Here is a 12,750-nt window from a genome sequence, read left to right on the forward strand (position 1 = left end):
AAGAAGTCAGAGGCTTGAATTCTTGGTGCTTTTTACTGCATCTGTTGTTGAGGATGGTTCTTGTCTCTTTTCACTGTCCTTGGACTTGGTGTTCCTTGGAGATTTCCATGTGTTCTGGCATCAATTCTTTCCAGGATGTAGGAGGTTGACCACATGGGGGCCATGAGTCCAAAGGGCTTGGTTCACTTCTAGCTCTTCTGTCTTGGTGATACTGACAAAGTGCCTACTAATTGCTTCTCTTTTAATTCTAGTAAAAAAAAAAAGGTGATGATCCCACATCCCAGGTACACTGTGATCTCTGGAAAGGTGTGACATCCCATCCTAATCCCCTTACCACTGATTGGCTGATCACCTCTCAGAGCATAGCTTCGGGGTGATTGCATCATTGCCTAATTCCTCTAATCCTGTCTTATTAACATTATAGAGGATAAGATTTTCTTATGAAGAATATGGAGAACTCAGGTTTAGCCAAGGAGTTAGTTAGATATTTGGGAGGATGTAGTCCAATCCAAGGCATGAATTGCAACTATGCATCTGCCACTGTTTCCAGTTTTGCTGTTTGCTCCTGTTGAAGCGGTGGGAGTGCTCACATGTCCACTGCTGCCACTGCCACCTCACAGGTCACCTGCAGCAGCAGGTTGGGCCAGCTTCACCCTCCTTCATCCCGTCCCATCTCTCACTTGGCCGTCCCATTGGCAGAATTTAATAGGCGTCTGGGGAATGTGGTTTATAGGCTTCCAGCTCCCACAAAACACAGGAGCTGAGAGACAACAGACCTTAGTAGCTTATTACGATTCCCAGGCTCCTTCTCTCTCTTTAAAAAAAAATTCTGGGGAGATGGTGGGCATAATGGAGTCTGTGTGATCGGTAGAGGCTGCTGCTTCAGATGTTGGCCAAAATGACAACAGCAGCCAGACCAACTTTTGAGCCTGCAAGAGGTGGAAGAGGAAAAGGAGAAGGTGATTTGAGCCAGCTTTCCAAGCAGTATTCAAGCAGAGACCTACCCTCTCATACAAAGATAAAATATAGACAAACAACCCAGGATGCCCCTGAAGAAGTTTGCAATCGGGACTTCAGAAGAGAGTTGGAAGAGAGAGAAAGAGCTGCTGCAAGAGAAAAAAATAGAGATCGTCCCACACGAGAACATACAACTTCTTCTTCAGTGTCAAAGAAGCCTAGGCTAGACCAGATGCCTGCTGCTAACCTTGACGCAGATGATCCTTTAACAGACGAGGAGGATGAAGATGAAGATTATGAAGAGGAGAGTGATGATGATGACACTGCAGCTCTTCTTGCGGAACTAGAAAAAATTAAAAAAGAAAGAGCTGAAGAGCAAGCCAGGAAGGAACAAGAACAAAAAGCTGAAGAAGAAAGAATCCGCATGGAAAACATTTTGAGTGGAAACCCACTTCTTAATCTCACTGGTCCATCCCAGCCTCAGGCTAACTTTAAAGTAAAAAGAAGATGGGATGATGATGTTGTCTTTAAGAATTGTGCAAAAGGTGTAGATGATCAGAAGAAAGACAAAAGCTTTGTAAATGATACACTGCAATCTGAATTTCACAAAAAGTTCGTGGAGAAATATATTAAGTAGTACAGTTTTATGTGCTTAATTATCAAAAGACTGAAACGTAAAAAAAAAAATTCTGCTAGTTTATTTACAAAATTTGAATACATTGTTTTCAAGAACAAATTCTTTCCATTTCCCTCACCCCTGACTCCCATCAAATTTCTCTGTCATTCTTGACATTGTTCAAAAACATTGTTGCCTTTGCTTTTGTTAGTTGCTGTCAACTCAACCAGCAACTTTACTTGAAACAAAAGGAAACACTGCTCATTTCCCTGAGCACCATCTTCAAGATGATTGGAGTCCAGTGTTGTAGCAGTCGTGACGATGGATCTCATGGAAGGTTTCCCCCGTTTTTGCAGACTCTGTATTGAACATGACGGTCTCTACTAGGAATTTATTTCCCTTGATGATGCTTCTGAAGAAATCAAGGACAAATCGTCATGCCCCCCACCCATCCCTGCCTCTAAGGAGCACTCTGCATGTGCTTCCTCCAACAATGGCTTCTTTGCTCTCCTGACTCTCACTGTCTGTTCAGTACTCTCCCACTTCACCCTGCTTTAACGTAACCCTTTCAGAGCCTTTACTTAAGAAGCAGATGTCTAGTTTGTGAGTGTATTTTCTGTCTCTCTTCACTAGAATTAGAACTAGAGTTCCTTGAGTGCAGGGTGCTGTTCTGTCCAGCTTCATCCAGTGTCTAGAATGGTGCCCAAGTCAGTACCCCATGAAAATGATCCTGTTAGCTACTTTGTCCTCTCTAGATATGGTCTGTTATCTGTTTAATCATGAGTATTACATTTTTATTTGGGGAATATGGCCTCTATAAGCATATAAAAATGTCATTATATCAGGGATTCTGTGGTTCAGAATGAGTGTCACTTTTGGTTGAGCTAATTGTGTTAGGAAGCTTTGGTAGCATACGCTGAAGGAAGCTGAGCTGCTAATCCAAAGACAGAACCTCTTTGATGGTTCAGATCTCTCAGCCGCTTTGAGGGAGAAAGCCGGGCAGTCTCTATTCCTGCCTCAGAGAACCTGCTGGAGGGTCAGCTATGAGCTGGTTCCAATGTAACATCAGGGAGCTATTTTTGGTCTTGTTTTCAGAAGTTTTATTATAGTGAAATGCATACAACAAAAGTTTTTCCATTTTAAGTGTACAAGTCAGCAAAATTATGTTCATAAATGTCATGCAACCACCATCACTCTTTGTTTCCAGAACTTTCCAACTGAGTACAAAAACTCAGTACTGTTTAAGCAATAACTCTTCGTTCTCTTCCCTCTCCCAGCCCCAGATAGTCATTAATATATTTTTGTCTCTGTATTTCATGAGGGAGTTACCCTGCCAACTCAAAGGCAGGTGTTCAAACCCCCCCACTACTCCATAGCAGAAAGATGGTCACTGTTTTCCCCATGCAATTTACAGCCTCTAAATCTGCTGTTAGGGACAGGTCCAAGTTAGTGAGGAGTAGTAATGTCAGTTTGAGGACTAAGGTGCATGAGTCAGGACATAGTCTTTTCGATTACTAGGTACACATCTGAGACATGGAAAAGGAATAAGGATAACAGAAATAGAATTGACACCAGAGAGCTGTGGTGTTGGAGAAGAGCCCTGGACATTCCATGGACGGCCAAGAGAATGAACAGGTATGTCTTAGAGATGGTGCAGCTGGAGTGCTCTTTGGAGGTAAAAATGATGAGGCTTCACCTCACATACTTTGGACATGTTGCTAGGAGGTGCTGTTCCTTGGAGAAGGACATGATGCTGGGAAGGGTGGAGAATCAGTGAAGGAGAGGAAGACCCTCAACCAGGTGGATTGACACAGTCACTGCTGCAATGGGCTCTTGTGTGTCAGGAAGTGTGTGGATGACACAGGATAGAACAGGGTCCACATCTTTTGTTCCTAAGGTTGCTATGAGTTGTGCTTGACTCAACGGCACCTAACAACAACAAAACCCCACGAGCAGTGTCAACTACGAGACAGTTCCAACTTGATGTATCTAACACCACCACCTACGATATGTCTTTTACTATTGTAGATATTCCTTATAAATGGGATTACAATATTTGTCACATGGTGTCTAACTTATTTCACTAGGCATGATGTTTTCAGAGTTCATGCATGTTGGATCATGTACCAGAGCATCATTTCTCTCTGTGGCTGAATAACACACCATTGTACACATGTAGCACACACCACATTTTGTTTACCCGGTTGTCTACTGATGGACATTTGGGTGGTCCCATCTTTTTCCTATTGAGAACAATGCTGCAGTGAACACTGGTGTACAGGAATCTGTTAGAGCTTCTGCTTTCACTTATTTTGGTTATATATCCCAGAGGGAAATTGCTGGGTTGTGTGACTATCTTTAACTTTTTTTTTCTAACCCGCTTTTAATGTGCAAAGAAACTGAGGCCCTAAAAGGAATGTGATTTGCCCAAAGGGACAAGCTGGCATAACTTGCCCTGCCTGGCAGGCCGCAGGAAGGCTTTGGGCAAGAACGGGGCTGGCTCAGGCAGCTGCCCGTTCCTGCCACGCCTCCCCGTCTGGTTGCCTGGAGCAAGTGGATGGGCATGACGTAGACGCTGCTTTCATGTCTCCATGTGCTTGTGGAGCTGAGGCCAGCAAAGGCTGACTCAGCTGTGACCTTCAGGGCTGCTAACTTCCTGTTGTCCCAGGAAATGGGCCATCCTGTGGCTCTACCCGACAGAGAGAGGTCAGATGGGCTGAGCAACTGAGGCAGGGACCAGCCCTTCCTCCTCTGTCCCCCAGGGGGGGTGGAGCTCTCACCACAGAGCCACCATCGGACTAATTTGACCATATTTCCCAAACCAAAAGTTAGTCCATGTGGTTAGGCACTTCTGATGATCTTTCTGAGGAGAGTGGAGGGAAGAATTACAATTAAGTTCTGTACTAGAGTTTCTCAAACTCAGCACTGTTGCTATTTTAGACCACATAATTCTTTGTTGTGAAGGTTTTCCTGACCATTGTAGAGTGTTTAGCAGCATCACTGGTCTTTGCCCACTAGATGCCAGTAACATTTACCTCAGTTGTGACAATTGAAAATGTCTCCGGTCACTGTTCAATATCTTCTGAGGGGCAGTCATCTTGGTTGAGAAGCACTGTCAGAAGGACCATGAGAGACATCACCTTCTGCAGGGACTTGTTCTGGTGGAGTGCAGAGGGAACTGCTCTGCTAGCCAAAAGACCGAGCACCTCTTTGGCAGTTCAGATCCGCCAGTGGCTCTGACGGTGAAAGATGGGCAATCTCTTCTTGTGTGTTTTACAGACGCAGAAAGCCCACTGGAGGATCAGCTATGTGAGTTGGTTCTGATTTGATGGCAATGAGTTGAGTTCATCCCCAAAAACAGTATCCATGCACTGAACATTCACAGAGGTCAGGTGGACAGGAGATAGGGCCAAGGCAGACAGGGAAACACAGTCTCAGCCCTCAAGGAAGGGTTCTCTCCTAAAAGGGGAGAAGCATAGTTATGGCTATAATCTGAGAGGGGAAGAGAGCACTGTCCTTGGGGAACTGAAAGGCAAATGGGAGAAGTTGGACAGTCCCTGTTGTTGTTGTCATGTACTGTTGAATTGCCTGCAACTCCTAGTGACCCTATGCACAGTAGCTCCGAAATCTGCTCTGTCCTGAGCCAGCCTCATTGTCTCTGACACACCCTCCAACACCACCAACACTGTGTCAATCCATTTTGTCTGGAGTCTTCCTCTCCTGGGCTGTCCCTCCACCCTTCTGAGTACGATGTCCTTCTCTGCCCTTCTAAGCATGATGTCTTCCTCCAAGGACTGATCCCTCTTGTCCAAAGTATGTGGATGGAGCTTCAAAATCCTAGCCTCTAAGGAGCAACTTGGTTTCACTCTCTCTACAACAAATCTGTTTATTCTCTTGGCATTTCATGGTTTGTTCAATACTCTTCTCCAACACCACAACTCAAAGGCATTGATTTTTCTTCTGTCATCCTTAATCATTGTTCAGCTCTCTGATACAAAGTTATTGTGGAGACCATGGCCTGGATCAGGCATACCTTAGTCCTAGACTGACATTGTTCTCTTTAGCACCCTGGAGAGGTCCCTGACAGCAGATTTTCCTAATCCAATTCATCTTCTCATTTACCAACTGCTGATACTAAGAGTGTTGATTGTGGAACTGAGTAAGCTGAAATTGTGAACAATCTCAAACTCCATCTGTCATGATGTTGATAATTGGCCCAGTGGTGACATGCTGTTTCCTAGATGATGAGCTTCAGTCTATAGTGAAGACTTCAGTCCTTGACTTTCTGTAGTAAACACTTCAGGTCCTTCTCAGTTTCAGCAAGCAAGGTTATATCATCTGTTTAACAGAGTTTGTTGATGAATCTTCCTCCAATCCTGATGTCACATTCCTGCTCATAAAGTCCAGCCTCCTGAAAGATCTGTTCCACATATAGATTGAAAATATATGGAGACAAGACACATCCCTGACGCACTCCTTTCCTGATTTTGAATCATGCAGTGTTTCCTTGCTCTGTTCTGATAACTGCTTCCTCGTCCAAGTATAGATTTCACATAAAGACAATCAGGTGTTCTGGGATTCCCCTTCTTCTCAAGGTTAGCCACGATTTGTTGTAATCTACACAGACAAATGCCTTTGTATAGTCAGAGAAGCACAGGTAGGTGCCATCAAGTCATTTCAATTCATAATGACCTTGTGGACAAGAGAGTTGAGCCTTGCCTTATCCTGTGCCATCCTCATCATCTCTGACATACTTGAGCCATTGCTACAGTTACTGTGTCAATCCATCTTGTTGAGGGTCTTCCTCTCTATTACTGACCTTCTGCCTTTCCAAGCACGCTATATCTTTCCAGGGACTAGTTCCTTCTAGTACCCAAAATATGTGAGACAAGGCTTCACTATATCTCCAAGGAGTACCCTGGTTGTGCTTTTTCCAAGATGTATTTGTTCTTTTGGCAGGTCATGGATATTCAGCACTCTCCTCCAACACTACAACTTAAAAAGCATTGATTCTTCTGCTGTCATCCTCAGTTGTCCAAGTTTCAGATGCATAACAAGTAATTAAAAAGGCTATAGCTTGAATCAGATGCACCTTAGTCTTGAAGCTGACATCATTGCTTCTTAACACCTTAGAGAGATCCTTGACAGAAGATTTACCCAGTGCAATAAGTCTTTTGATTTCTTGACTATGGTGCCAAGGATGTTGATTGTGGACAGTCCTTACAGAGGCGTTAACAACTTGGTGGCTAAGAGCATGGACTCGAGTGAGAATGCCTGGATTCAAACCTCTAGGAAAATCAACTAGGCAGAAAAATGGGCTCCCAGTGATGTCCACATCCTAATCCCAGCAGTCTATGTTACTTTATTATTGTTGTTATTGAGTACTGTCAAGATGGGACAGATCCATAGCTGACCCTTCACTGGGTTTTCAGTAAATCACCCAGTAGTTAATTGCTCATCTTTCTCCTGCGGAGCAGCTGGTGGATTCGAACTGCATGCCTCTCCCTACCTTATGTAGAAAATGCAATTTATAAATATGACCACAGGGACCTTGAGATAGATTATCCTGTATTATTCAGATTTGATCAATCTAACTACATAGGTTTTAAACCAGAAAACCTTTCCTAACTATGATCAAAGAGAGAGACGATGATGGCTGAAAGATTGGAGAGATGACAGTGTTAAAAGGATTAGGCCTATCGTTGCTTACCTTGAAGATGGAAGCAGGTGGCCTTGAACCCTAAAGGAACACATTTCTGCCAACACCATGAATTGAGCTCAGTGAGACTCAAATTGAGCCTTTCACCTGCAGACTATGAAAGAATAAATTCATGTTGTCTTAAGCTGCTGCTGTTACAGTAGTAATAGGAAACTAATACATGAAATCATAAATATAGGATGTGAAGTAGAAATATAATCCTCATGCAAAAATTACCACTGACCAAAAACAAGTTACCATTTACTAATTTCAAATGGGAGGTAACTCTTGGTTGCTGTGATGCTAAACACTGTGACACTGATGTACCAAATGCGATAATGGTTACCCACAGTGGACAGCATTTGGTGGAGCTTCCCGATTAAAACAAGCTTGGAAACAGAAGTGGCATTCACTTCTGAAATGGCTTGCCTCCAGAAACTCTATGAACATGGAGAAACGACCAAAGTTATACAAATGTTCATGTCTTTCGTTCATAAGGTCGCTATGAGTCATCTATGACTCAATGGCACTTAACAACAACAACAACAATTTCAAATGAGTCACATTGTCAGTCCTCTGTGTCTGTGATCTCAGGTCTTCCTAACAATAATAAAATCTATATAGAACATTGGTGGTGATAAATCCACCATTTATTGAGGGCCAATTTCATGCCAGACACTCAGCTGGACCTTTTGAAGCACTGTGTTAGCCTTCAGAGCACACTCATCTCATATTTATAGCACAGACAGACAGAGAGCCCTTTCCCCGTTCTTTCTTCCCAGGACAGCTCCCTGATAATAATTAATTCTCAACAGATTGGAGGCATCCCTCTGAGGAGACAAAGTCCCTTTAAGTCTAAAGGGTTATTGAAGAAGTGTGATGTCTTAGGGGCCTCAGCTCAAGACTGCTCGAATGGCCTGAGAGACATTCCAGGATGTTGTTGGAGCATCTGGTGGATTCTGTAGCCATTCTTTCATTCACCCAATACATGTCCACCATCCATGGCTGTCACATCAATGTCAACTCACAATGTTCCTGTAGGGCACAGAACTCTCCCAGGGGGCTCCCAGGGGCATTGCACTGCTAGCCTAAAGGCTGTTTATCGTTGGTGGTTTGAATCCACCAGTTGCTCCACAAGAGAAAGACAGTCTCCTTCCTTGAACACTTTCCACCTCAAAAACCCAATAGGAGATCATTCTGAGTCAGAATCCACTTGTTGGCAGTGAACGAACTTCTAGGGAGGCAGACTGTCACCTCTTTCTCCTGTGGAGTAGCTAGTTGGTTCAAACAACTGACCTTTTGGTTAGCAGACAAGCACTTAATGAGTGTGCCACCAAGGCTCCTTAAGTGTCCACTGTTGCTGTTGTTGGTGTGTGCTGTCCAGTCAGAAGTGACTCATAGCTGACCCTCCTCTAGGTTTTTAAAGGCAGTGAATCTCATGGGAGGAGATTGCCCATCTTCTTCCATGGAGCAGCTGGTGGGATTGAACCATGAGCCTTTTCATTAAAGCTGGACCTAGAAGAATAGGTAGCTTTCATTAAGCAGACACGGCATCAGGCAGGCGACAGTAGAGGCAGGGAAGTGCAGGCCTGTGGAGTGCAGGCCTGTGGACTAGTGCTTTCAGTCTTGATGACAGCTTTATTGAGGGTTTGCTGTTGTTAGGTGTCACTGGCTCCAGCCCATGTCTACCCCATGTACAACAGAATGAAGAGGCATCACTCAGTCTTGGGCCACTTTTGCAAATTTTGTTGTGCCCAAGTCACTGTTGTGGCCCCAGGTACATTTTTAGTTTTTGGAGTTCACTTTATGGACTCCTTGTTTAGCATTATATTCGACAGTATTCTCTTGTGACCCACAGAATTCTCACATGATCATTTTCAGGAGTAAACCTAGTGGATCTTAGTCTGGAAGCTCCGCTGAAACCTGCCCCCCACGATGACCTCATTGTTAGTGAACCATTGGTGACATGGCTCCCAGTATCATAGCAATATGCACGCCACCTTAGTGAATGCCCCCTACAGGTAGTTCCTGACGTATGATGGGTTTGAGTTAGGACAGACTCACTTATGATGAGTCTACTTATTTCAATATTTTTTAAGGTATTATGGTATGGTATATGTATGACATAAAATGTTGAAGCACTTCATTTACTGATGCTACCATCCTCATGGCAATCCCAAATACAAATAAAGATTGGGTATATAAAGATGTTGTTGTTATGTGTTGTTGAGTCGCCTACAACTCACAGTGACCCTAAGTACAACAGCTCTGAAGCCTGCCCTGTCCCTGAGCCTGTCTCACTGATTCCAATACATCTATCCCCATTACCCCAGTTACTGTATCAATCTCATCTGGGGTCTTCCTCGCCTGAGCTGTCACTCCACCCTTCTAAGCATGATATCCTTCTCCAAGAATAGGTCCCTCCGGGCCACGTGCTCAAAGTATGTGAGACAGAGCTTCAAAATCCTCGCCTCCAAGAGAAACTTAGCTTCACCCTCTCCAAGACAGACCTATTTGTTTTCTTGGTGGTCCATGGTCTGTTCAAGACTCTGCTCCAGCACCACAGCACAAAGGCATCAATTTTTCTGTCATCCTTAGTCATTGTGATGCATAGCAAGCAATTGATACTTATAATAAAAATCCTATCCACTGCTATTGGGGCTGATTCTGACAGGTATCTGTTGGTTTTGTGAGGCTGTCAATATCTACAGGAGAAGACAATCTATTTTTCTCCTATGGAGTGGTTGGTGGATTTGAACCATTGATCTTCCATTTAGCAGCAAAACACATAACCAACCACATCACCAGGGCTCCTGATGATATTAAAAGGCAATGATAATGAAAGTATAAACAAAACCAGCCATTGACTTAGGATAGCACTGACTTAAGGCAGAGATATAAGACCACCTGTCATCTTTTTCCCATTTTGCAGAAGAATAAAGTGAGGCATCACAGTTGAATGACTTGCCCTCAGCTGTACCCAGCTTCTAAGTGCTAAGTTGGAATTTGCAGTTGAATTCCAGAGCTCTGAATCTTTTCACCCCATCTGCCTGAAAGATTTAAACCACAGGAGAAGATGCGTGAGATTCCTTTGTCTCTTTCTCATTTAGCAAATATCAATTTAGCTCCTCCTGGGTGCCAGCCACCCGTGGGAGAAGAAGGCAGATGTGGAGGGGATGAACTGCCCTGTTGCACAGTGAGTGACCTGAGAGAGAAGGACAGAGAAGGGAGAGTGTGGGGGTCAAAGGATGACTCCTGGAGAAGATATTTTAGGAGGATGGAAGCAAAAGTGAAATCACTGAAGGGGATAATGGTCAGAAAGCTGAGGAGAGACTCAAGAGATGACAGAATTTAAAGAAAAAGGGAGGTGGAGATGACAGAATGAAGTCCTCAGTTATCACTTGCAGGGTCTGGGGAAATGCATAGTTGGGGGGCCCTGGCTTGCAGTCGGCTCTCATTTTGTCGCTCTCAGCTCAGCCTGCAGAGTGAGAGGCTTCGTGCGTGAACATCCCAGCTGCACACTGAGGCTCCACGAACAGCTGTCCGGCATCACTCCACAGGCATAAACCAGAAGCACCCTCAGGAGGTCAGCCTCGGTGAAGGCAGCGTGTAGGCTCTGGAGGCAGGATTAGATCTGTTTGGGCAAAGAATTCCAGAGCACTGGGTACCTGGAGCATAGCCTAGAAGATGAGTTAGGAAGGCTTGTTCCTCTAGCCCTGTGGACTCCTAGCTCAGTCAGAGGCCTTGGGTGTCCAGCTTAGAATAGGATCATGGAAGCCCTGAGAAGAGGTGTCATCCTGTGTCAAATTCTACAGGGAGGTTGAGTGGAAGAAAGATTAGAAAGAGGCCAGGGCAGTGAGAAGGCTTTGTGAGAGAACAGCACATGTGTGTGCCGGAGGGTGTGGAAAAATGGCGGGTGAGTGTGAGGTGAGGAGTGGAAGTCAGAGAGCACAGAGCACTCTTTCAAGAAACCTGGCAATGAAAACGTGTAAAGCAGGAGGGATGGAGCTTGAGGGGGAGGTAGGCAAGCAGGAGTATTTTTGTTTGTATTTAGAAGGCAGTAGACAGGAGCATGTTTTAGACTGGGGATACAGAGACTAGAGACAGAGAGAAGTTAAAAAGTTAAGAAAAAGAAGGGAGTGAAGAGAAAAGGCAATCGCCAAGGATCTGTTTGTGTTTACCGTGAGCACAGCACTGCTTTAACGAGTCAACCTTAGAGCTCAAGTCGCCAGCAGTCACTCTACCATGCAGATGAGAAGTCTAGGGGCAGTGAGCCCATTTGGCTGAGGGCATGAAGGGTGAACACCCTGTGAAGAACGTAAGCAGTGCTTAATCAATACTGCAGAGGAACCTGTGAGTTCTGGAACTCTGTATGACTGCCTTGGAGTGGTTTTGGGTTTTTCCCCCCAGTTTTCTGCCTGTGACAGGGTGCAATCTTAGCACTCTTCTCTGGAGGCTAAGTGGTAAAGAATTGTGCTTCCAACCCAAAGGTTCTATCCACCAGCCTCTCTGAGGGAGAAAGATGGGCAGCCTCCTCCAGCATGACTTATAGCCTCCAAAAATCTGCTGGAGGGTCAGCTCTGGGTCAGTTCCAACTTGACAGCACATGACAACAACATAGCTCCTTTCCACGGAAAAGATTTGCATTTTCCTTTCCTGACAGGTTTCTGCCTTACACGTGTCTGACTTTGGCAGGTTTGATTATATGACATACCTCTTTCAGAAGATAATGAAAACCAAACAGAAAACTTGCCCACATTTGCCTAGTTTTGCTCTTCAGTTTATACAGAAGGAATGTTTAAACCATACTTTAGAAGAGCTGCACGTCACAGCCACACAAAAAGTAAACTTATTTTAAAAACACCAAAGACTTCTTCTTCTAACTTCCTGTGTTTAAAAAAAAATCCTTTTGTGACTGAGATATTTCACTCAGCATGATGTGCTCCAGGGTCCCCTATGCTGTGTAATGTTTTACGAGTTCATTGTCTTTCAGTGCTGTGTAGTATTCCATTGTATACATATATAATAGTATTTCTATCCATTCATTTGTTGATGGGAACTTGGGTTGCTTCCAACTCTTTGCTATTGTGAACAAAGCTGCAATAAACATGGGTATGCATATATCTATTTGGATGGTGGTTATATTTTCTTTAGGGTATATTCCCAGTAGTGGCTTTGCTGAGTCAAATGGTATTTCTATTTCCAACTTTTTGAGAAAGCCCAAACTGCCTTCCATAGTGGGATAATATTGCATAGTACCACTGTTATAAAGCAGGTCTGACATGAGAAATCAGGAGGAGAATAGGATAAGAGTGTATAGAAAATTACTATTGTATTGGAATAGAGGAAAGAAAGAACTATCTGAAAGGTATGATTAGTCATATACACATGACAACAGCTTAGAATAAGAGATATATCACTGCAAAGATGATGGAGGGAGGGAGGTAATTGTGCAATGATGAATAAATATTTTTTAAGA

General features: G+C 44.0%; 1 protein-coding gene across 1 annotated transcript; it reads left to right on the plus strand.

Moving 5' to 3' along the window:
* The first annotated feature begins 898 nt into the window (after positions 1-898).
* On the plus strand, positions 899-1,594 carry LOC102858961 (spliceosome-associated protein CWC15 homolog). Its single transcript, XM_006882007.1, has one exon. It carries the CDS (start codon positions 899-901, stop codon positions 1,592-1,594), a length of 696 nt encoding a protein of 231 aa, XP_006882069.1.
* The last annotated feature ends 11,156 nt before the right edge of the window (positions 1,595-12,750 follow it).

This window comes from Elephantulus edwardii, unplaced genomic scaffold (genome assembly GCF_000299155.1).
Source record: "Elephantulus edwardii isolate Elephantulus edwardi_28Jun2011 unplaced genomic scaffold, EleEdw1.0 scaffold00017, whole genome shotgun sequence".
NCBI classification, from domain to species: domain Eukaryota; kingdom Metazoa; phylum Chordata; class Mammalia; order Macroscelidea; family Macroscelididae; genus Elephantulus; species Elephantulus edwardii.

Coding starts and splice junctions, on each gene's coding strand:
- LOC102858961 (XM_006882007.1), top strand. CDS start 899: ATGACAACAGCAGCCAGACCAACTTTTGAGCCTGCAAGAGGTGGAAGA.